Source organism: Balaenoptera borealis (genome assembly GCF_965194805.1).
Source record: "Balaenoptera borealis genome assembly, chromosome: 7".
NCBI lineage: Eukaryota > Metazoa > Chordata > Mammalia > Artiodactyla > Balaenopteridae > Balaenoptera > Balaenoptera borealis.
The window spans coordinates 124685957-124711048 of record NC_138864.1 but is presented as its reverse complement, the minus strand read 5'-3'; the positions used below and the strand labels follow the sequence as shown (position 1 = coordinate 124711048).

The 25092-nt window shown below is 41.0% G+C and overlaps 1 protein-coding gene across 11 annotated transcripts in view; it reads left to right on the top strand.

Annotated features, from left to right (window-relative positions):
• The window catches only part of PRKAG2 (protein kinase AMP-activated non-catalytic subunit gamma 2), a 282829-nt gene extending 258258 nt beyond the window's left edge, over nucleotides 1-24571 (top strand). For 8 of the 11 annotated variants that reach the window (XM_082398968.1, XM_082398965.1, XM_082398970.1 and 5 more), the window contains 8 exons: nucleotides 6180-6225; nucleotides 7968-8022; nucleotides 9057-9183; nucleotides 11811-11976; nucleotides 12293-12330; nucleotides 16590-16736; nucleotides 19871-19964; nucleotides 24000-24571. In XM_082398968.1, coding sequence (XP_082255094.1) covers nucleotides 6180-6225; nucleotides 7968-8022; nucleotides 9057-9183; nucleotides 11811-11976; nucleotides 12293-12330; nucleotides 16590-16736; nucleotides 19871-19964; nucleotides 24000-24031 — 705 coding nt within the window. In that variant the 3' untranslated portion in view covers nucleotides 24032-24571. Of the gene's footprint in view, nucleotides 1-6179; nucleotides 6226-7967; nucleotides 8023-9056; nucleotides 9184-11810; nucleotides 12031-12292; nucleotides 12331-16589; nucleotides 16737-19870; nucleotides 19993-23999 lie in introns of those variants that run through there. The other 3 variants (XM_082398969.1, XM_082398971.1, XR_014246663.1) reach the window with 3 other exon arrangements.
• Nucleotides 24572-25092: the final 521 nt, after the last annotated feature.

The window sequence follows — 25092 nt, the reverse complement described above, 5'->3', positions numbered from 1 at the left end:
TAAACAGAAAAGTGCAATTGTGAAAGCTATGGCTTATTTCATTTTTAAGAATTCATCACTACTATATAAAAACACAATTGATTTTTATATAGTAACCTTTCATCTTGTAAGATTCAATTATTCTAGTAGTCTTTTTGTACATTTGTTAGGATTTTTCTATGTACATAATGATGTTATCTGCAGATACAGTCAGTTGTACCCAACCCATTTATTGAAAAGACTTTCTTTTTGTCACAGAATTGTTTTACTGCCTTAAATGTGGGTCTGTTGCTGGGCTCTGTTCTGTTGTTCTACCTGTCTGTCTCTATGCCAATACAATAGTCTCTTGATAACTATTTAAAAAAAAAAATGCCTGCTGATGTTATTGGGAGTGAGTCCGTAGATCAGTTTGGGAAGGAGTTGGCATCTTAACAATACTGAGTTTTGCAATCTGTGGACACGATATTTCCTTTTCTTGCTTTATTTCATTGACTAAGACCTCCAGTAGAGCATTGACATCAAGAAAGCGGACCTGCTTCCCTTGTGTCCCATCTTAGAGGGAAAGCATTCAGTATTTCACTGTTACTTATGGTGTTAGCTGTAGTTTTTTCATAGATGCCCTTTATCATGTTGAGGATGTTTGTTCTTTTCCAGGTTGGCCAAGAGTGTTTCTCGTGAATGCATGTTGAATTGTGTCAAATGCTTTGTCTGTAGCTATTGGGATTATCATATTCTTTTTCTCCATTCTCTTAGATACTGTTTTTCAAGTACTTTTCTGTCCCCTCCCCCACTTTCTAGGATTCTAGTTACTCAGCTGAGACTCTTTTGTTTTGTAGGGGTTTTCCCAGTATTGTTTCCCCTCGGTGCTTCATTTCAGATATATTTTATTTCTGTGTCATTTCCACTGTTATTTTCTCCACAATACCTTAACTACTATTTTTTTTCCTTTCAGATAGTGTATTTTCTGTCCTAGAAGTTCCATTTGGTTCTTCTTTATATTTTCCATTCCTTTCCTTACTATGTTCATGTTTTCCTTTAAATCCTTGAACATATTGTATCAGTTGTTATATATCTGAGAGATGTATATATATATATATATATATATCAGATGCTCTTTCCTTCACCTGTATTCTGGGTCTGGTTCTAAAGACTGGTTTTTCTCCTGTTATGGGTTACATTTTCCTGCTTCTTGGAAATGTAATAACTTCTAGTGGATGCTGGACATTGTTAATGTTATGTGGTTGAATATCTGTATTGTCTTCCTTTAAGGAGTTGGAGTTTGTTTGGGCAGGCAGTTAAATTACTTGCAGGTCCTTTTTTAAAAACAGTTTTTATTGAGATACAGTTCATATATCCTGTATTTCACCCATTTAGTGTATACAATTCAATGGCTTTTAGTATATTCAGAGTTGTGCAGCCATCACTACAGTCAATTTTGGAACATTCTCATTACCTGAAAAAGAAACTTCACACCTTTAGCTGTGACACGCCACCAGTCCACCATCACCGCCAGCCCTAGGCAACCACTAATCTACTTTGTCTCTGTAGATTTGCCTATACTGGACAACTCATGTAAATGGAATCACACAATATGTGGTCCTCCGTGACCGGCTTCTTTCACGTAACATAGTGTTTCCAAGGTTCCTCCATGTTGTAGCATATATCAGTACTTCATTTCTTTTTATTGCCAAATAATATTCCACTGTATGGCCATACCACATTTTACTTATTGATCAGTTGACGGACATTGAATGGTTTCCACTATTTGGCTAATTGTGAATGATGCTGCTATGAACAGTCATGTACAGGAGCTTATGTGGATATATGTTTTCATTTCTCTTGGGTGTAGACCTTGAGTAGAATTTCTGGGTCACATTGTAATCTGTGTGTAACTATTTGAGGAACTGCCGGACTTCTCCACAGCGGCTGCATCATTTTACATTCCCACCAGCAGTGTGTCAGGGTGCCAGTTTCTCCACGTCCTCGCTGACCCCTGTTACTGTCTCTCTTTTTGATGATAGCCATTCTAGTGGATGTGAATTGGTACCTCACTGTTACTTTGATTTGCATGTCCCCGATGGCTAATGCTGTTGAGTATCTTTTCACGAGGCTTGTTTTTAAGCTTTGTTCGGGTGTTAAGCGTTACTCTGGCTGGTTCACTTCTACTAGTACTTCTGGGATCTCCATGGAATTCCCTGGTTGTTCAGCAAGGACCTTTCACTCTGCCTGGTGAGAAGGCAAATGCCTTCTCGCCCCGTGCACGCCCGGCTTAGTGTTCAGTCGGGGCCTCAAGGCAGTCTCTGCGCAGGCTTCTTTTCTCTTTCTGCACAGCTCCACCTTGTCTGGTAGTCTGTCCTTCAGTTTCCATCCGGCCCAGTCGGCCCAGACTTCAGTTTCTACCTCCTCAGCTCACTGAGACCTGCTCCACTGGGGGTCAGCTGCCTGCGTCACACTCCGCAAAGCGCCTCTCAAGAGGGACGTGGCGGTCACGGGGCTCAGCTTGCTTCCCTTCTCTCGGGGACGACGGCCCTGCCTCGCGTGTTGTCTAATGTCTGAAAACAGTTCCACGTATTTTTTCCCATCTTCTAGTTGTTTTCAGCAGGAGACTCCGTGTGGTCCCATCTACTCCATCATGGCTGATAGAGCTCTGTTAATATTTTAACCACACCTTTTTCACTGTTTTGTTGTTGTTGTTGTATGGTTGCTGAATGGGTTTCAGTATCATTTTTAACTTACCACAGTCTATTGAGAGTTAGTATCGGAATTATATGGAAAATACAGTTCCATTTAATCTACCCCTATCATTTTTGTTTTAAACAAAATGAAGGGTAAAAGGGAAAAAATTAGTTTCTTATATTTACCCACATAGGTAGCATTTCCTGTTCTTCTCTGTGGATCTACAGAGTCACCGTCTGTTGTCATTTCATCTGGAGAACTCCCACCAGCATTTGTATGGTCCACACTGGTGATGAATTATCGCAGTTTCTGTTTGTCTGACAATGTCATTATTTCATCTTGATTTTTTTTTTTCATCTTGATTTTTGAAGGACAGTTTTGCTGTTTTATAGAGATTGAGTTAACTGTTTTTTGGGTTTTGGTTTTTTTTTCTTTAACACTTTAAGGATGTAATTTCGTTGTCTTCTGGCCTCACAGAGCTTCTGATAAGAAGTCGGTAGAAATCTGTATCCTCGTCTCCTCTGTGTAAGGCACCATTTCTTTCTGGCTCAAGGCTTTCTCTTTAACCTTGGACTTCAGCTGTTAACTGTGATACGTCTTTGTATTTATCCTGTTCTGGGTATGTTGAGTTTCCTTGATCTTCTAAGTTGCTTTTCTACCTGATTTGGGAAGTTTTGGGCTGCTGTTTCTTCATTTTTTTTTTATATCCATCTTTCTCTCCTCTCCTGGGACTTCGATTCCTTGTATATTAGACCCCTTGATACTATCCCGTAGCCTCAGTTTTTAGTGTCATTGATCTCAAGATTGGATAATTTCTGTTGCTCTATCTTAAACTCACTAATTCTTCCTTGGGTGATCTCCAATCTTATTTTCAAACCTTATTTCTACTGAATACTTCTTTTCAGTGAGATTGGGAGCTTAAACATGAAAGATTTTGTAGCTTCTTTGTAAAAATTTCTAGGCTGATTTTCCACAAAATCGGAATGGAACTTCTAAATTATAATTTGATGTATATTATGGAAAGAACTCTTTATGACGAGACTCAAGGCTGCTACCTTTCCTATCAGCCACTGTATTTACATAGATGTAGGTACTGTATACCTCTTTTTTTTTTTAATTATTAAATTCTGTGCTTGAGCGGTGGTTGCTTCTTCCCTGCCACCTACAGAGCCTGCCGTGGTGGCACTTCTTGTTTCTCCTCCCCTGCTGACCTGCCCACTCAGTTCTCTCTTTCCTTCCTCCTCGCCCCTCCGCTCGTCCCCCTGTGGCTTCTCTCCTTCGGAAATCTGAGTCCACTTCCTCCACGTGCACGTTCTCCTTCAGGTCCTTGGTCCTTGCCAGTTGAAATTCAGGTCTTTCAGAATCCTGCTGGAGAGCCGCCTCAGTGATGGAGAACCCTGTGCCATCTCCCTGGAGCAGGATTAGTCACTGTTTCAGCACCCCCATTAACTAACCCACACAGCACTTTTCATACTGTATTCTGATTAGTTGTAGGGCAGTGTTTCTCAGCGGGGAGTGATTTTGCCTCCCAGGGGACGTCTGACAACATCTAGAGACATTTTTTATCCTAGCTGGGGGGGGGGGTGGGGCGCTTCTGCTGGGGTCTGGTGGGCAGAGGCCGGGCATGCTGTTCAGTGTCCTACGGCGCACAGGACAGCCCGACAACAGAAGCGTCCAGCCTCACGTGCCCGTAGCGCCGAGGTCAAGAAAGGCTGCCGTAGGGGCGTCTGAGGTTCTTTCTTGTTAGGTAGTTCTTTGAGGTAGAGACTGTATCTTACTCAGGTTTGTACCTTACACACACACAGACACACACACGCACACGCGCACACACACACACACACACACACACACCCCTTCCCAGCTTGCCAGTGCCAAACACCCCCCGTTCACAAGAGACCCCCGTGTTAGCTGAGTCACGGCCGTGCTGGTGACCGTAGCTGAAGCTCCGAGGGGGCTGTGCAGGCAGAGCACGGGCATCGCCTCAGGACCGCCTAAGTGAGACGCAGACCAGGGTTGTTCTGCTTGCAACTGTGTGAAAACCGGGGCCTCATCTTCCTCAATTAGGCTTTTTCTCTGTCGTGGATGTTGTTCAGTCACCTGGCATCAAAATGGGGGGGTGGGGAGCGGGTTCTTACTTAGTCATTCATCTCTATTTCCCCTATTGTATTATTCTCTAAACCTTTTGGTTCTTCCTTTCAGTTGCCTCTACATTCCCACAGTCACCATTCGAGACCTAACTGACCTGACACTCGGTTTTGCACCTGCCTCTGGTGCTGTCACGTCGTCCCACTGCTTAAACCCATCCGTGCTGGCCTGGCTTTCTCTCCCAGACACGGAGCCCACCTCGGGTCGTTAGTCCCCAGACTCCTCGCTCCTGCCCCCCAGCACCGTCTCCTTTCTGTGTGTCGGGAACGTGAGGAAGTCCTTTTCCTCTCCGGGCCCCCTTACGAGTCTATCTTCTTTTATGTAAAGTCCACTCATCATGCAGAGCCTGGCTGAAATCTGCCTCCTGAAGTTTTCCGTGCCTGACCCTGACCTCTGCTCATCCCTCCTCCCCCTGCACCCCCTGCACTAAATAAGCCTTTTAGAGTGCGCTCTGATACGTACGCCTTCTTCTTGGTGGTTTCTTGCCACTTGTTGGTGGCGTTTCAGTATAGGACTGTCTTCATGTTGCCAAGTGGATTTTAAGCTTCAGGAAGAGGCCAGGTTTTCCTACTGCAGGGCCCCCAGGAGTCCCAGTGCAACACTGCAGGAGGCAGAGTGGCTTTCTTAAGCTGAGCCGCAGCGGAGGCTGCAGCAGGTGGGGAGGCCGTCCACCTCAGGCTCACAGAGCACGTTGTCCTCACGGGAGCTGAATGTGGAGGGCCTCCTCTCCAGCTGTTTAGGAAGGGAAGCAGATTCAGAGGCCTTAAGTACTTTGACCCAAAGCAGCAGCCAAGATGCAGTGATGTGAGTGGTGACGACTCCGGGTGACTAAGTGCTGTACCCACCGCCCAGCCTCCAGGCTCTCCAGGCTCTCCAGGCTCTCTAGGCTCTCCAGGCTCAACGCCCTCTCTGCCTTTGTGACGACGCCCATGCGGCCCAGGCATAACCTGACCCAGCAGCTTAATTAGCACATGATTTAACCAACTGCCCTTTTAAAATTAGAGATGCTAAAAATCTTATGTATCCTTAGAAAGAAGGAATGTGTGTATATGTGTGTGTGTGTGTGTAGGAATGTGTGTATATGTGTGTGTGTGTGTGTGTGTGTGTCGGTGTATGTTTTAAAATTCAAGTGTATCAGAAATTTTCAAATTAATGAAAATATTGTGTTGGTTTATGTTTTAAATTTATAAAACATTTGTCTTCAAAGAAAGGTAGAGCACGTTTTATCTCTCATTTATATTTCTAATATTTCTGAGTTATCTTGATTGTTTCCATCTGCTGAATTATGGGACTCAGCAGTAGTTATGAAATAGTAATTTCTTTTTTTTCCCTTATGTTGTGTGTTAACATTTGTAAATAAGAGTTTTTCTTATTTCTAGGTACAGATTTATGAATTAGAGGAACATAAGATTGAAACATGGAGGGGTAAGCACTGTTGAGTGTTAAAAACCTTTTAATATGAGGGAAAAAATGTTCTACATATGTATAAAATGTTTTAATTTCACAGGTCCTCTTCTCTCTGCTTAATAATTGACTACATTAAGACATTTATTTCTATATTAATTTTGATAGTATGCCATACTACTATAAATATTACCCAGTCTGTTTAGTACACATGTATAGAGAACCTATAACAAGTCTTTAGACTAAGGCTGGGATATAGATGGGATATAGTAACTAGTGCCCGAGTCTCTGGCCCCCAGTGGAGCCACCATTCACCACTAAGTATTACCTTCCAAATCTTTGCCTTTGTATAGAAAATGCAACAAAGGAATGCCTGAAATTAACAAAAGCAAGGATCTGTTCCTATTTAAATTCAATCATTATTTCTTTACATTATTATTATTTCTTTACAAATTATGGAGACAAGTAGAACAAGTGAACCTTAAACTAGATGATTTGGATAAAATCACATGAAAATAACTTCAAGATCGCTTTCTTTTGTTTGCAGCATTGAAATTCACCCTTCATAATCACAATACCCTTTTCTGAAATGGAGCCATTTTTTAAATTGTAATTTCATGATTGTGAAATTGTTCTGTCTTAATGAGACCCATCCTGCTGGGTTGGTACAGAGGGGGCAAAGGACCAATCAGTAAGAATATCCTAGATAGGAGCCTGTGATGGGGATCCTTGAGGAAGAAGCCTTTGTAGGGTGTTCAGGGAGAAGCCTACATGAGAAATTGAGGGGCCAACTCAAGGAAATTTTTTAATTTAAAACTGAGATTTAGCTTTGTAGTCCCATTATCTGCTTGGTATGATAAGCACCCCCTGTGACTGGCTGTGAGATCTGAACATCCGTTAGAATGCTCTAAAGAGGGCTGGGCCTCTTTTAATCCCATATGATTTAGAAGTTTCATTGAACGATATATTTGATTTATGATAGCTTTATCAAGTCAGACCAAACAAAGTAAGTCAACATGGGATCCACATGTTAGCAGTGCCTATTATGCAGTGAATATATATATTTTAGCACCAAGACAGATACTTTTTAATAAATTCTATTGTATAAGTCACGTTAGACCGAGGTTTAAGCGTATTTACATTTTGATATTACATGGTATTTGGTAGTAATAATAATAATAATAATAATGTCGAGATTTTCTTGAATGCCTTCTGTGTAGAAACCTCAGTAAAACAAATTAATTACAGTTTATCTTTACAAAGATAATGTCTACATACTAGAAAGATCCCCAGATACAGTAGATCAGGCTTTGGTGTGGAAAATAAAAACTTAATAACATTTAAAGAACAAAGTTTGTTATAACTTTTATTTTATCTTTTAACTTGTGAAAATTAGTTTTAAAGGATTTCATAAAGTCTTCATTCGTTGAGGGTGACAGTGACTTGGTACCATTCTAGTGACCTCTGCTGGTATTGCTGTTTTATCAGATTTCTTGACTTTTCTTCTGATTTTTACAGCATCTATTGTAATACTGTTTTTTAAATACTTAACTTTTCCACAAAGGCAACATCCTGAAACAGTTTGGAAGTTGTTTAATAATAGCCATAACTATAAGTAACACAATAGTTGTCAGTAAATTAATTCGATTTGGGTTTTTAATCCTTCTAATTATTACCTGTAAATTGAAGGGTATTTTAATTTATGTAATAATTACAAACAGCAAATATATTACTAATTACATATTTTCTTTCTATAAATACAGAGCTTTATTTACAAGAAACATTTAAGCCTTTAGTGAATATATCTCCAGATGCAAGGTAAACTTGTAAAGTTTTTCTCCTTTGAAAACATTCCATTCATTCACATTCATCTGTTTTGTTACCATGGGTGATAGATTTTTTTTTTTTTAATCTAGATAGGGCCCAGCCTCCTTAATATTAAATTCAGTAAACTTAGAGACAGACAGTAGAAATCACAGCCATTGTTGGTCCAGAGGACTGATAATGAACTAGGAAGATGGTCATACTGAGCAGTTTGGAAATCCAGATCACCTGCAGCAGAAACCCACTAGGGAGCTCATTAAAGCTGCAGATTCCTGGGCTCTTTTCCCAGTCAGTCTTTGGAGGGTTTTAGTGCCCCGGAATGTGCATTAAAACAACTCCCCCAGGGGTCCCAACATGCACTGAAGTTGAAAAATCAGTCTCCTTAGGCACTGGTCCAGAGGTGGTCAGAGGATGGGGCTGCCCACAAGTGTTGACCCAAGCCTTCTGGGACGGCTCGGATACATTTTCAGAAATAAAAGCATTCTTAAAACTAGTGCACTAGTGAGAAAAAGTGGAATATTGATTTTTATTATTTTATTTCCAAGTCCTAAAAAACAGCTACGCCCAGCACACCTCCTTGTCGGCAGTCACAGGAGCGGCTGGAGCAGCCAGCAGTGGGCTGGCTGCGCACGGAAGCGGCCAGTGGGCCGCGTGAAGTCAGAGCGGCCAGTGCACGGGGCCGCGGCCACAGCGCCCTCTGTTGCCAGGGTCGTCCGTTAGCTTCCCGAGGGGTTAGCTTCTGTCATTTCTCAAATAAAAGCATCAAACCTGCTATTAAAAAAACTGCTCTCCTAGAGATTTTTGTAGTTCACACTTGGATTTGAGGCTTATTAACAGATTATGGAAAATCGAAAATTTTGCTGAGATCTCCAGTTTACAACTTTTCTAGAATGCTGTTTTAGGTCAGTCAACCTTTTAATATTGTACTTTAAAGAAAGACACTGAAAGTACGTTTAAAGCAGGGGTGGTCCAAAGTTTTCTAATTCTTCTTTAAAGCCTCCTAACAACTGTAATGGCTTTTCCCGCAGCCTCTTCGATGCTGTACACTCGTTGATCAAAAATAAAATCCACAGATTGCCAGTTATTGACCCTATCAGTGGGAATGCACTTTATATACTTACCCACAAAAGAATCCTCAAGTTCCTCCAGCTTTTTGTAAGTAGTTTTTAGTGTTTCTAAAGACATAGCTGCATCTACTTTAATTTACTTCAAGTAAATTGGCTCCTGTTACCCTCATAGAAGAAATCGTTAGTTTTGAGGTCTCCATTTCTAAACTTCAGTTTCTCAACTCACTACTATTTGAATTGTACATTCTCAAAGTTGATTCCAGTTAAAAAGTAATCACCTTTCAGTGCAAGTTAAAAACACTTGGAATTCTCTATTTAAGTGAGAATATTTTATCACCTAAAATGAGGAGAAGCAAAGCAGTTCGCGAGTCAGTCTGATTAAGGAACTGCTTACCCAAGATAGCTTGAGCCAGACTGCCTTATGATGCTTTACTGGTGTCATGGTTGGGGACATGCTCAGAAGTCCTGGCCCCAGGATGGTCTTATTATTTACTGCAGCAGTGATAGAAGAGCCCAAAGCAAATAAAATTTTGACAACGGAATACCATGTTGGTCCAAATCAGGGCTATATTGTCTGTAGGTTTTCTCAACTGCATCGGAAATGAGATGGCTTCATAATCATCCAAAACTCAGGAACCTCTTTGGTCGGCAGTATTAAAAAGAGGCTCAGAAGGGCCAGAGTGTTCACAGGAGGGCTTTCATTTTTTCCTTTTAATTACATGCACTGAAGTTGAGGTTATAAGTAATTGGTCAGCTAGAACCAGTACGAGGCCTCATTCATGGTTCAGAAGAGATCATATTAAGAATCATTTTTTTAAAAGAATTTAGTAGACATTAAAAATCTACATCAAGTTAGCTTTCCTGTCTTCTCCACAGCTTCAAATAAGGAAATAGAGCAGATTTCTAGTGTGGCGTGAAGGAGCCCAGGCTGCTCCGACCTCAGCGCAGAGGGTTTAAGTGATTGGGAGAAATGCCTTGTCCGTCAAACCAGCCCTCTATTTTAATAGTCTGTGTAAATGTAACACTCATCATGTTTAAATAAACACTAAGAAAGAATGTAGGAAGGAGAAGAGTAACTTACAAAAAAGCATGAAGTTTGGTAAAGAGGCAGTCTAGGGAAGCAGAATTAAGGAGGCGGGGACATTGTTGGTCGGACTTCCTGTCTGCCATGGGCTGAACGCATGCAGTCGCCTGGGCGCTGAGCTTTAACAGGACCCAGGGCGGGGCTGTACCAGGCTCTTAGCCCATGTACCCCCTTAGAGTTGCCATTTTAAAACAATACTAATCATGAGAGGAGCATTACGCTGTGTCAGGCACTTCACATGATAAATCTAACCCTAGCCACCACCCTCTCAGGTAGGTATTTTTAGTCATCCGATTTGGAAGCGATAACGTTCAGCAAGGTTGCGTAGCTTTGCCACGGTTGCCGGTTGCGGTGGTGGAGCAGCCCTCCCTCCAACAGCGCCGCCCGTCCGTGTCCGGAGGCGGCTTAGATCCTCGGGGTCAGGGCGCCTGGCTCACAGGGCCGACCGCGCCCGGAGGCCCAGCGCATTTCCGTGGCCGCGCTGCCATCGAGGGGGCACAGCCTGAGACAGGCCTTTGGCATCTTCTCCCCTACAAGTAGAGGAGGTGGCCTCCGCCAGTACTGTCTTATATTTGGGCCAATATGGTAATTAGAATCATGCTGTTAGAGTATTCAGCTAGGGATTTTCAGATAAAAATGAAGAATTTTAAATAAACTCCAGAACCTGATTTTTACTGCCTTGAGATCATGTTCCGAGAAAAAGTAGCGTTGCCCTGAGAGACATTTGACAGTCAGCCTAAGTGTGCAGATGGAACAGGGGTTTATCCTGCATCGAGATGGGCTAGATGACCTAATAGGTCTTTCTTTTTTTCTCTCTAAATTTCTAGGATTCTCATGATTTGAATATTGATGAACTCTTTGACTTGAACATTTTGTTTCTTCTAATTGTTCATCTTTTCCTGATAATTATAAGGTACACCAGGAGGATGGAATCAACTGTACCCTTTATAAAAGGTGGATTTTTGAAACCATAGACCTTATTTTGTTTTAGTCAAACATGATCCTAGACTTCTCTCTTCTGACTTCTCCCTCCTCCTTTAAAACAGCCCGTGAAAAGAAAAGTTAACTTTTAAATGTTCTTTTAATTCTGTTCAGTTGGCTTGTTCTTGTTCCTAGTAGACAAAAATTGGAGTCCTCCAGTGGAGAATTCAGGATGTAGAGGTGGGATGGTGTGGGGACTAGCTTAGCAGCTCAGACAGCCACCATCAAACGCTTTGGGTTTGGAAACGTGTGGGTTCTTAATAAACATTACTTAATGATGACAGCAGGACCATGAATTTAACATGAATAATTTAAGAAGATTCTTGGTGGCTGATGGGTCTTAATTTCCAAATAGACCTGTTGTTCCCTTCTGTCCGGTTTTCCAGTGGGTGGAGAGAAGGAGAAAATGTTACAATGTTAGTGCTTTGCAGTATTTTTACTAAGTAGTTAAATATAAGCGTAAACATATAAGCTGGCTTGAACAAAAGACACAGTTCTTGTATGTAACATTTTCACGTTAATTCAGATATCCGGGTGGATTGTTAGAAAAGACTAATTTGTTGCACATAGTTTTTCATCGAGTGTGGACGTGTGAACACTGAAAAGGTCTGCTCTGGCTCTAGAGCATCTGTGCCCGTCTTCCTGTCTAGATGTCTGATATGCCAAAGCCTGCTTTCATGAAGCAGAACCTGGGTGCGCTCGGAATCGGGACCTACCACAACATCGCCTTCATACACCCAGACACTCCCATCATTAAAGCCTTGAACGTCTTCGTGGAAAGACGAGTGTCAGCCTTGCCTGTTGTGGACGAGTCAGGTCTGTGTGCTGGGCCATAGCAGTTGAACAGAAACAACGGTTTATCTCCTTAGGGTAAAACTATTGTTAAATGACCTGGCATATCAGATAAGTGGGGAAATGAAAACTTAGACCAAGGAGTACTCAGGAGAATAAGAATTTTATACTGGCTTATTTTCACATTTTCCATTAAGATATGATTTCATGTCCCTTTTAAAATAGACAAGTTTATTTTGTTTAGCAATATTTAATTCTTAGTAAATATCTAGTTAAGATTGATATTAAATGCTGTTTTTTGTTTCTAAGACATTATTCTAACATACATTTTTATTTTTAGGAAAAGTTGTAGATATTTATTCCAAATTTGATGTAATTGTAAGTATTTTTAATTTTGTTAAACCTGTAATCTAGAATGCATTTAAAGCATATTCATTAGTCTGTTTCTTGTGATTTTTCCTACTTTAATAATTCCTAGCTTCTTTGAGGATGAGGACCTTATCAGAATTCCATAGACTCCCCAACAGTAATTGTACTTTTAATATTCATTGGTTTAGCAGTGAGTAACATATTAGTAGCATTTTATTTTTTTTTAACTTTTTATTTTATATTGGAATATAGCCGATTAACAATGTTGTGACAGCTTCAGATGCACAGCAAAGTGACTCGGCCATACATACACATGTATCCATTCTCTCCCAGACTCCCCTCCCATCCAAGCTGCCGCATAACATTGAGCAGAGTTCCCTCTGCTATACAGTAGGTCCTTGTTGGTTATCCTTTTCAAATATAACAGTGTGTACTTGTCAATCCCAAAATCCCTGACTATTCCTTCCCTCCACCTTCCCCCCCACCCCCGTAACCATAAGTTCATTCTCTTAAGTCTGTGAGTCCGTTTCTGTTTTGCAAGTACATTCATTTGTATCATTTCTTTTTAGATTCCCCATATAAGCGATATCATCTGATATTTCTCTTTGTCTGACTTACTTCACTCAGCATGACAATCTCTAGGTCCATCCATGTTGCTGCAATGGCATTATTTCATTCTTTTTTATGGCTGAGAAATATTCCATTGTATGTATGTACCACATCTTCTTTATCCATTCCTCTGTCGACGGACATTTAGGTAACTTCCATGTCTTGGCTATTGTAAACAGTGCTGCAGTGAACATTGGGGTGCATGTATCCTTTTGGACCATGTTTTTCTCCAGATATATGCCCAGGAGTGGGATTGCAGGGTTGTATGGTAGCTCTATTTTTAGTTTTTTAAGGACCCTCCATACTGTCCTCCATAGTGGCTGCACCAATTTACATTCCCACCGACAGTGTAGGAGGGTTCCCTTCTCTCCACACCCTCTCCAGCATTTACTGTTTGTGGATTTTTTGATGATGGCCATTCTGACTGGTGTGAGGTGATACCTCATTGTAGTTTTGATTTGCATTTCTCTAATCATTAGCGATGTTGACCATCTTTTCATGTGCCTCTTTGCCATCTGTATGTCTTCCTTGGAAAAATGTCTATTTGGGTCTTATGCCCATTTTTTGATTGGGTTGTTTTGATATTAAGCCACATGAGCTGTTTGTAAATTTTGGAGACTAATCCCTTGTCAGTCTCATCATTTGAAAATATTTTCTTCCAATCTGTGGGTTGTCTTTTCGTTTTATGGTTTCCTTTGCTGTGCAAAAGCTTTTGAGTTTAATTAGGTCCCATTTGTTTATTTTTGGTTTTATTTCCATTATTCTGGGAAATGGATGGGAAAAGATGTTGCTGCGATTTATGGCAGAGAGTGTTCTGCCTATGTTTTCCTCTAAGAGTTTTATAGTGTCTGGTCTCACATTTAGGTTTTTAATCCATTTTGAGCTTATTTTTGTTTATGGTGTTAAAGAATGATCGAATTTCTTGTTTTTACATGTAGCTGTCCAGTTTTCCCAGCACCATTTGTTGAAGAGACTGCCTTTCCACCACTGTATAGTCTTGCCTCCCTTGTTGCCTCCTTTTGTCGTAGGTTAATTAACCATAGGTGCGTGAGTTCATTTCTGGGCTTTCTATCCTGTTCCATTGATCTACAGTTCTCTTTTTGTGCCACTACCATACTGTTTTGATGACTACAGCTTTGTACTATAGTCTGAAGTCAGGGAGCCTGATTTCCCCAGCTCCATTTTTCTTTCTCAAGATTGCTTTGGCTATTTGGGATCTTTTGTGTCTCCATACAAATTTTAAGATTTTTTTGTTCCACTTCTGTGAAAAATTCCATTGGTAATTTGATAGGGATTGCACTGAATCTGTAGACTGCCTTGGGTAGTATAGTCATTTTGACAATATTTATTCCATTCCAAGAACATGGCATATCTTTCCATCTGTTTGTGTCTTCTTCAGTTTCTTTCATCGGCATCTTATAGTTTTTGGAGTACAGGTCTTTTGTCTCCTTAGGTAGGTTTATTCCTAGGTATTTTATTCTTTTTGATGCAGTGGTAAATGGGATTGTTTCTTGAATTTCTCTTTCTGATCTTTCATTGTTAGTGTATAGAAATGCAGCAGATGTCTGTGTATTAATTTTGTAGCCTGCAACTTTACCAAATTCTTTGATGAGCTCTGTAGTTTTCTGGTAGCATCTTTAGAATTTTCTGTATATACTATCATGTCATCTGCAAACAGTGACAGTTTCTTTTCCAATTTGGATTCCTTTTATTTCTTTTTCTTCTCTGCCATGGCTAGGACTTCCAAAACTGTGTTGAATAAAAGTGGTGAGAGTGGGCATCCCTGTCTTGTTCCTGATCTTAGAGGAAATGCTCTCAGTTTTTCACCATTGAGAATGATGTTTGCTGTGGGTTTGTGATATATGGCCTTTATTATGTTGAGGTAGGTTCCCTCTGTGCCCACTTTCTGGAGAGTTTTTATCATAAATCAGTGTTGAATTTTGTCAAAAGCTTTTTCTGCATCTATTGAGATGATCATAGGTTTTTATTTTTCAATTTGTTGATACGGTGTATCACACTGATTGATTTGCAGATACTGAGAAATCCTTGATCATGGTGTATGATCCTTTTAATGTATTGTTGGATTCAAATTGCTAGTATTTTGTTGAGGATTTTTGCTTCTATGTTCATCAGTGATATTGGCAGGTAATTTTCTTTTTTAGTGGTATCTTTGTCTGGTTTTGGTATTAGGGTGATGGTGGCCTCATAGAATGAGTTTGGGAGTTTTCCTTCCTCTGCAATTTTTTGGAACAGTTTCCGAAGGATAGGTGTTAGCTCTTTTCTAAATGTTTGATAGAATTCACCTGTGAAGCCATCAGGTCCTGGACTTTTGTTTGTGGTTTTTCAGTTACAGTTTCAATTTCAGTGCTTGTGATTGGTCTGTTCATATTTTCTGACTTTTCCTGGTTCAGTCCTGGGAGACTGTACCTTTCCATATTAGTAGCATTTTATAATTCTTTGTCTTTTCAGTACATGAGTCACTTATCCGTTACTACAGCATGTGTATATGTTAAATGGTCATGTTTCTATACCAGAGACATTGATTCATTCTGCCAACAGGCACGTGCTTAGTGCACACGTGGATCCCTGGTCACCCATATCCCACTACTTGCTGATTGGGAACAACTGTTCTAAAGAGGACAGCAAATGTATTTAATAGCATTATGTAAAGTTCTGTTTTTTAATCCCTGGTTTAAATTTACTAGATTGATTTTGGTCTTATATCCTTCCACTCGATACTTTCCCCCCATTCATTTAAATTCATTTCCTTAGAGTTTTACATTATTTCTAAGAAAGGGAACTGAAACTTTGATAGCCCCAAACCTGCATACCATTTTTTTTGCCTTAATATTGACCATAGCATTAAGTATTCTTTTGTAGCTGTCTCAGACCCTTTTGTTTCATCTTATTCTGTTTAACATAACCGACACCAAAAAATAGGCTTATTGGAATTTGGTTGGGTGGGACCGTGTAAGGTTAATCAGAACCTTGAGAAGCCATTCAGATCTACAGGGCTTCCTCCGTGATTACTTGATCCCGAGGGGCCCCCGCAAAGCCTTTCTAGCAAAAACCTTGTTCCCTAGCCCTGGGGACTTCTCACCCTTTGCAGGTGTTGGTCCACCTCTCAAAAGACTATTCATTCAGGGAATGTAGGGTAAGAGTGGGGGGATAAATTAGGAGTTTAGGACTAACAGATACAAACTGTTGTATATAAAATAAACAACAAGGCCCTACTGTATAGCACAGGGAATTATATTCAATATCTTATAATAACCTATAATGGAAAAAAAAAATATATATATATATATATAAATAAGTCACTTTGCTGTACACCAGCAACTAACACTACATTGTAAATCAACTATACTTCAATTAAAGAAAAAAAAAAAGAACCCTATAGGGTAAGAATAGGGGAATCTTCTGTAGGACATACAGTCAGAATTTAACCGTTGCTTCATAATAAAGGTACACCTTATAAGCTTTAAATGATTATTGATAAGATGATGAAATAACAGTACTGATGGCATGTCATAAGCTGGTACAGTGGTACTAAGTTATGATAAACATCAATGTTTTTAAAGATCAGGCTGCTTTGAACTAACTTTGGTCATTGATGTGAATTGAAATGAAGGATATAACCCACTGTTACTTTATTATAGAACCTTGCTGCTGAAAAAACATACAACAACCTAGACATCACAGTGACCCAGGCCCTGCAGCACCGGTCACAGTATTTCGAAGGCGTAGTGAAGTGCAGTAAGCTGGAAGTACTGGAGACCATCGTGGACAGAATAGTGAGAGCCGAGGTGAAGTGGCTGCACCCGGGTCCCTCCCCGCCTCCCCGTCTGCCACGAGCGCTAGCTAGGAAACAGTGCCCCAGGAATTCTGGGTCACAGGACCAGCCCGTGAGGCAGCCTTCCAGGCCAGTCCGGTGACACAGTCTCCCTGCTCTAGAACCTAGCACATTTCTTGGCACATAGTAGGTCATCTGTGAATGTTCACCGAATTGAATTGAATTTATAAGTCCTGACATCATAGCTGAATCAAATAAGGATACTTCCATGGTTTTAAAACATACTTGAGAAAACAGAAGTCCCAAGAGCTTTAAGTTTCCTTAGAGTATTGATGAATTTAAAGCTAAAAATGTGTAATTATATGGTTTTAACAAGTAAGTCAATAAAATGTATTCTGATCTTTTTTTTTAAGTTAAACGGTCTGTTCATCTCCTGACCGTGAGCACTTGTGTCCCCCTGTATTTTACTGCCTGTAAGATTTTTTAGTATACTTTGCATAACACTCTGAATAAAAGATAAGCAAGATCATTTTATAGTGTATCTAATTCAGTATACCCATTCCCAAAATAATTTCTTTCCTTTCTTGTTAGGGATAGGAATGTTGTTACCCTCTTCATCACTCCTTAGGACTGAAGGATGCAACTGTGTTCCTTCTAACCCCTATTAGGCAAAATCAATTCATAATAAGTCTGCTTTGATTTTTATTTAAAAGCAAGAATACAGTCCCTGAGAAAAAGTACCTGGTTATTTTTAGGCTAATTGCAGGCGACCTTAGCCTGCTTTCTGAAAGTTACCTGTGAAGTGGTGTGTTGGGTCAGAGCACAGAGCACAGAGCACAGAGCCCATCTTCGGGAGCCAACGTTGCCCAAGTCCACCTGCCCTGCTCCTGTCACGTGTGTTGGAGGGTCCCACCCTGCTCCGTCCTCAGCAGAGCTGACTCCCCAAGCTTCAGCTGCCGTGGCCTTTACCGTTTCACTAGTCTCAACACGAAGTCTTTTTCTACTTGAATTTAACATCCATTACTAGTTTTCCAGAGGGTTCTAATTGACTTGGAATACATCTAAGCTTTTTATTATTCTTTTTTATATGCCTTTTGAAGATCGTAAGCAGAAATAGGTAAGACATTCCTCCCTAATTTTAAGGACAATGGACCACATCCATCTGATGGAACCCTTTATAACAATTAAAAATCATGTTAAAGGAGAACACTGTTGATATGGAAAAACAATATACTGCTAAGAGAAGGGCCAGTTACTATATATAGTGTGATGCTTCGTGTTAACAAATGTGCACGTGCATAGGAAAGAGACTAGAAAGACTCGCCCCGCAGTATTAACACGGCTGTCTCTGTGGAGAACGCCAGCACGCCTCCGTGTTCCCAGGACCCCTGTTTGAGCACGTGCTACTGCAGGTAGGAGAAGAAAGTGATTGGCTTGTCCTGGAAGTTCATCTGGTGAGCAGCACAAACTTTAATATGAAAATAGGTCATTGAGGGAAATACAGGTGTAATTAAAGTTTTCTCAAGTTACCCACCTTGACTTTTTTCGTCATTAAAATAATTTTTTTCACCATATGACTCCTTGTTGGGGGACAAAGACCAGTTTTTAGCTTCAACATATATATATATATATATATATACACACACATATATATATATATGGGTGGGTGTGTGTGTATATATATACACACACACATTAATATATATATGCACATATTTTATATATATATATAATATACTTTTCTATATATATACAGTATATTTTTGGCTGCACTGAGCAGCTTGTGGGATCTTAGTTCCCCAACCAGGGACTGAACCCGGGCCCTCAGCAGTGAAAGCACAGAGTCCTAACCACTGGACCGCCAGGGAATTCCCAGCTTCAACGTATTTTGTTAGGAGAAGGGTATACAGTATCAGCGATGATTTGGTTTATTTATATGACAAATACCACACTAGCTTTTAGAAAAGAAACATAAGTTTAGACTCAGCAACAGATAATAATATTTTTGGTGGTCATTTCTGTCTGGCAGAACTAATTCTAAGTGAAATGGTTTCCCCTTGACCTTTAGTAGTTCAAAAGATAGTTATTTATCATTATTAAATGTTAACAACAAAATGTGTCTAGTATAGAATATAAAGCATTCTCTGGCCCTAGACGTAAATCAACTTATGATTAAAGTTAATAGATAATTGTGTTATATCACAGGGTTATTGAAGAACATAAGTTTTTCTAGAGAAGCTTTTAAAATAAATTTATGTTGATTAGCATGAGAAAGATGACGAAGTGATTTCTCTTTTAACCTAAAAAGCAAGCTATGATGTCAAAAGCGTCACCGGCACAGTATCATTAGAGACAAACTATAAAAATGATTTCCCGGCTCCTCCCATCTCCCTCCTGTGCCACCCATTCTGTACCAGCGGGTTTTAACTGTTCAGTGTGGAGAAGAGGATCTCCAGGGTAACCGACTGGCATGTGGTTGCCTGAAGCCTAAATTCTAAAGCTTTTAAATCAGAGAAGCGTGGTGCTCTCTCCCTCCTTTCCTGTTTTAAGGACGCTTTGTTATAGGAATACCTCAGAACACGGTCCACTCACTTATAAAAGACTTCCAAGTAGAAAACAAGACGTGAATGTAATTTATTTCACTTTATTACAGTTGATCATCCTCTGACTGTTACTCTTAATATATGAACTTCATAGAGAAAAGAGAAAATATAATCTAAGAGCAGTGACCTTTTATTTAGTTTCACTGCTTATTTGGACTTCTCTCCCAGGTAAAACCAGTTATGTGATAGTTAATAGAAACCGAGATACAACTTTTAAAAATTAAAAACCGTTTAAGAGATTAGAAGCTACATGAAGCAGCTACTGTGATACTTCATGTTTCGAGTTGTATCTTTCATATATTAATATTTTGAAAATAGAAAACTCAGCAGGACATATCTGGCTAATTTTTCTTAAAGGTAGTCAAGCAAATCAGCATTGCATTTTAACAGAGCCAAGACCATTGCATGGCTCTGTGCACCGTTCCTTTCTCTCATTTGTGGGATCTGTTCATTGTATAGCACACGAAAGACTTCTTCTAACGTCCATTTTAAACCTTTACTTATTTCACCTTTCACACGTGGCCTCCTTTCCTCTTGTTTGCAGGTCCATCGGCTGGTGGTAGTAAACGAAACAGACAGTATCGTGGGTATTATTTCCCTGTCGGATATTCTGCAAGCCCTGATACTCACCCCTGCAGGTATAAACGCCAGTGTCTGACCTTTACCGTAAGTGCACAGGGAGCCCAGGCGGGGCCGGGGCGGGGACGCCGGGCAGCAAGCCCTCCCTCGCCCACCTGCCAGCCGCAGCTTTCTGCGCAGTACTTTGTAAACCATTTTCATTTTCTTTGTGGTTTTGAAGTTCTCCTATTCTACTTGAGTGAGAGAAAAGTTTATAGAAAGTATTCTGACTTAAGAGCATCCTGTCGACACCCAGAAGTGCTTAAGTAATCGAGGATTCATTGCCATGATCGTCATAACCTTGCCCATTAAAAAGTGAAGATCTCCTCAGTGTTGCTTTATGTTTAGGACTACTAACTGGAAATCAGGAGGGAAATTCTTTGGGATCTAAGTATTGAAACCATCTACCCTTTAAAAAAAAAAAAAGCTTACTAGTAGTGAGTATATAAAACAAAATGACCTACGCAAACTTTTTTCCATTAGTGGTGTATGGAAATTACGTTAACTGCCAAACATTGGTGACTAAACTCATCTTCTGCCAGATTAACTCTAAGCAAACCCTCAGGTCACAGTCGGGGAGCCCGTGAGGCAGGGGGAGGGAGGGGCCTTCGGTGTTTCTCCTGTGTCACACAGTTTAATCGTTTAATGGCTGAAGGGGTCCTAAAACCACCAGCCTTCCACTTCCCCTCCCCACCCACATGAAGTACAGACAACCCAGCCTCAGGCCTCACAGATCAAGGCCAAGACAGGAGACTAAACCATGTGCCCTTTGAACTCTTAGAAGTTAAACATTAAAATGTGCCTTTACTAGGGTATTGATTTTTCTTTAGTTCAGAAATCAATCAAACTGGCTAAGACTAGTTTTTACAGTTGGCCTATAGCCTGAAGATACCCACCCGAAAAGAATCCCCATCACCAGCGAGAAAACAGATTGCGCTGATTATTAAGTGAGAGCGGCAGGGGCGTGATTCCGGGGGAGCGGTGACTCCCAGCAGGCCGTGGAGAAGCAGCACCTGGACGTTGTTAGAAACGCACAGGTGGGGCCCGGCCCACGTCTGCTGAGTCAGAAACTCGAGAGACAGGGCTTGCGCAGTCATTTTCAAATTTCGGATATGTGAGAACCTGAAACTCATGGTAACCTCTTTTTAATCATTACTTAAGTTTTAGTACAGCGTTCGAGTTCAACCTGTGTGCACACTCACTACAGAGTGATCACCCCCCAAGTCCTGCTATCATCCACCACCATACAGCTGAGCCTCTCACCCCCTGCACCCACCCCCACCCCCTTCCCTTCTGGTAACCACTGCTGCGTTCTCCATGTTCTTCTGCTGTCTTTGTTTGTTCATCAGTTCTGGCTTGGGTTTTTTTAGATTACACATATGAATGAAACCATATGGTATTTCTCTGTCTTGATTTATTTCGCTCAGAAATAAGTGAAAGATCCATCCATGTTGTCAAAAATGGCAGGATTTCTTTTTTTTTTTTTTTTATGGCTCATGATAATCTCTGTAGTCATGAAATGAGAAAAGGACTAAAAGATGTGAGACCGTTCATAGCATTACTTGTAATAACCTCAAACTGGAAATACCCCAAATATCTTTGAGCAGAAGAACGGACAGACTGCATTCTGTTCATTAGTGGAACACGTTGACGGTGAACACACATAGCTGTATCGGACGGTGGATGAACCCCACAGACGAAGCAGAGCAAGGAAGCAGGACCAATGCAGAGAGTGTGACTGCATTTATATACAGTTGACCCTTGAACAACATGGGTCCACTTATACGTGAATTTTTTTCAATAGTAGATACTGCAGTGCTACGCAGTCCATGGTTGGTTGAATCCACAGACGCCGAACTGCGGATACGGAGGGGAATCGTGGATACAAAGGATGAGTTGTGGGTAGCGCCCCAGTGTTGTTCAGGGGTCAGCTGTGCAGCTCCTCTGTGCGTGTTAGGAAGAGGGCTCACCTCCAGACAGGCTCATCCCCACGGGCACGTAACTCGGCACCTTCAGAAAAAGACACCCCTTTTGTAGTCGGCGGGCCCTGGGCCAAGGCACACAGCTTGCCGGGCTGAGTCAGGCCAAATGTCAACTCGCTTCCGTCCCCGTGGCCAAGATTCTTTGTGCATCACCAATTCAGAGTAAGCAGTTCTTCATCCTCTCTGTGCCTTGGCGTCACAAACCGTAAGAATGAGAATGTTCGTCTGGGTGAATTTAAACTTCCATCCAGATTTGATATTTCAAAAATTCTAAATTATTAATGCAAGTCAGCATTAATGAAAATGCAAGGAGGAAACCTGTTCCACAGCTGGATCTGGAATGTATGTTACCACAGAAATAAATATTGTAAAGACAGGGATAGTCGAATTAGAATTCTTTGTAGTACGGTGTGTATAACGCTGTTCATTTAGGAAAATGCCCTGTATTCCTAATAACTGGATTACCAGTGAACATCGGGAGCAGTGCTGTCTTGGAACAGAGGGAGCGCCTCCGTCAGATCAGACGCTAGCATACTCGGGTGACCGTGTGGGGTAAGCATCGGACTAGAGCTCCAGCCTGGGCAGCCCCGCCCCGCCCCGCTGTCCCCTCGGAGCTGTGTGAGTGTGGGCCAGCTCGCTGCTCACCTGTGCAGCCTCCGTCCCTCCCTTCAGCTATAGGATGAGCAGCCCGACACAGGCCTAGTGGCCCTCCAGAGATCCTCTGATTGAAACCACAGCCGTGCGTGAACGCTGTGCGCCGTCAGACCCCATACCCGGGACAAGCCCCATACCCTGGACCAGCACTGCTGGGTGCATGTTTATGGAATAATCAGTAAGAGATGCTTTTTGAAAGAATCCACTATTATGTGAATAAAAGGTACCAGTGGTTATTCTTTTCACCAGATACTGGACACAATTCCCCATTAAGGATACTGATTCGATATAGTAACATCTTCTCTTTTTTAAAAAGTTTTTAGCAGTAGTTCATTGTCCAACTTAATTCAGACTATCCAAACAAACCTGAGTATCCACATGTGCAACTAGTGAGTAAACAGCCTGATGGCAGTAGCTACAATTTTTTTAGCCCCTTATTTTTACAGATTGTTGATCTCTTTCAAAGTTGAGTGTCTTCTAGTGTCTGATGAGAAAACACGGAATCTGTTGTAATGAAAAAAATGGCAGCTCCCCCCTCCCAACCCATTTCAAAATATCCTGGCAAGGTGAGAGTAGGTTTTATGTGCAGTTACTGTAAGCATGTTTAATGCTTTTACATTTTTATAAGTATGCACAACAGAAATACTTTGCACCTTCGCTAAAACTTAAATACATATTTCTTTTAAAAACTTTTAGCAGCAGAACCCTCTTCTTTTCCAAATTAAACCTTGCATATTTAGAATTATGACACGCAGGGAATTCCCTGATGGTCCAGTGGTTAGGACTTACGTGCTTTCACGGCCGTGGCCCAAGTTCAATCTCTGGTGGTGGAACTAAGATCCCTCAAGCCTTGTGGCATGGCCAGAAGAAAAAAAAAAAGGGCTTCCCTGGTGGCGCAGTGGTTGAGAATCTGCCTGCCAATGCAGGGGACACGGGTTCGAGCCCTGGTCTGGGAAGATCCCACATGCCGTGGAGCAACTAGGCCCGTGAGCCACAGCTACTGAGCCTGCGCGTCTGGAGCCTGTGCTCCACAACAAGAGAGGCCCGTGCACCGCGATGAAGAGTGGCCCCCGCTTGCCACAACTAGAGAAAGCCCTCGCACAGAAATGAAGACCCAATACAGCCAAAAATAAATAAAAATTTCTAAAAAAAAAGTAAAATCTATTCCCAAAATATTAAAAAAAAAAAAAAGAGTGCCAGAATTAAGATATGCAAAATGGATTCAAAGCGTGCTGCAGTGATGGTAGGTGGGGGTGGGGAGCCTGGCGCTCCCCTGCTCATTCCCCACGTCTCCTAAGGCTCTGCAGGTGCGGGGAGGTGCCACCAGGCAGAGAACCACCACTGCGTTCATATAGGACGTGCACAGCTGCAACGTATTTTTATATTGCTTTGAAACTTTCGTTTCCCATCTCCTGATAGGTGCCAAGCAGAAGGAGACAGAAACCGAATGACGACCGTGAGTGGAGGAGCCCTCGCAGGAGAACTTGAACAAAGATGCTGGGTCACGCTTTGCCTCATGAACACTGACCGCGATAGAACAGAGTCCAATGGCTGAGAATGTGTATCAGGGTTTAGTGATGGGTGTTTTTTCCAGTGATGTTGAAACTAAGCATAAAAAAGAAAGATTTTGTGTTTGAAGATGCGAGCTTGCATTAAAAGACTGTTTTCAGACCGTCGTCTGAAAGATTTCAAATGCTGTATGTCATTAAAGTGCACTGTGTCCTGAATTTCTGCTATTTTTCATTTTAAAGAATTCACTGGTATCTAACAGGTAATATGACATAAGGCGAGTGTGTGGCATATTGAGATCTAGTGCCTTATGTCAGAACAGCGATATGTCATCACTACTGCCCATCGCAGCTGGAGCGCGTCCTTGTGAACTGACACTGCTGGAGTGTGAACGTCTGAACCTTTACCAAATCAGTTTGTTTTCATTAGATTTGTTGAATAGCTGTAATTTGAATATAAATAATTACTTTATAAAACTTTAATGATGGTTTTATGTGTTAGTGTTCTGTTCTGAACTATAGTGTAAACAAGGCTGATTTACAACAGCTTTATTTATTTTTACTTTCATGCAATTTTTTACACATCTTTTGGTGGGTAAACTTCACCGTACCCATTAATAAACCATTGGTTGCTATTTTAAAAGGGCAAAATTCTCATTAAGTTTGATCTGGAAAGGATATGACTTCTCAAATAGCCACTGTTAGGTTTTAAAAGCTGAAGTTTCTAACAGCATTTGTGGGAACCTCTCTGTGGGGCTGCAAACAAAGTGCCGGGAAGATGTCTATTTTTTCTTGTGTTTTGACATGAAAATCATGACGTTTGTGTGATTGCTGATGCGATTGTTTTGTAAATTTTACTGTGGCATATACAGTATTGTCATATGGTTGAGGAGAAACACAATGTTTCCTAATGTAAGTGCTCTGAAAATGTTGACACTATATATATATATATATATATATATATATATATATATGTGTGTGTGTGTGTGTGTGTGTGTGTGTGT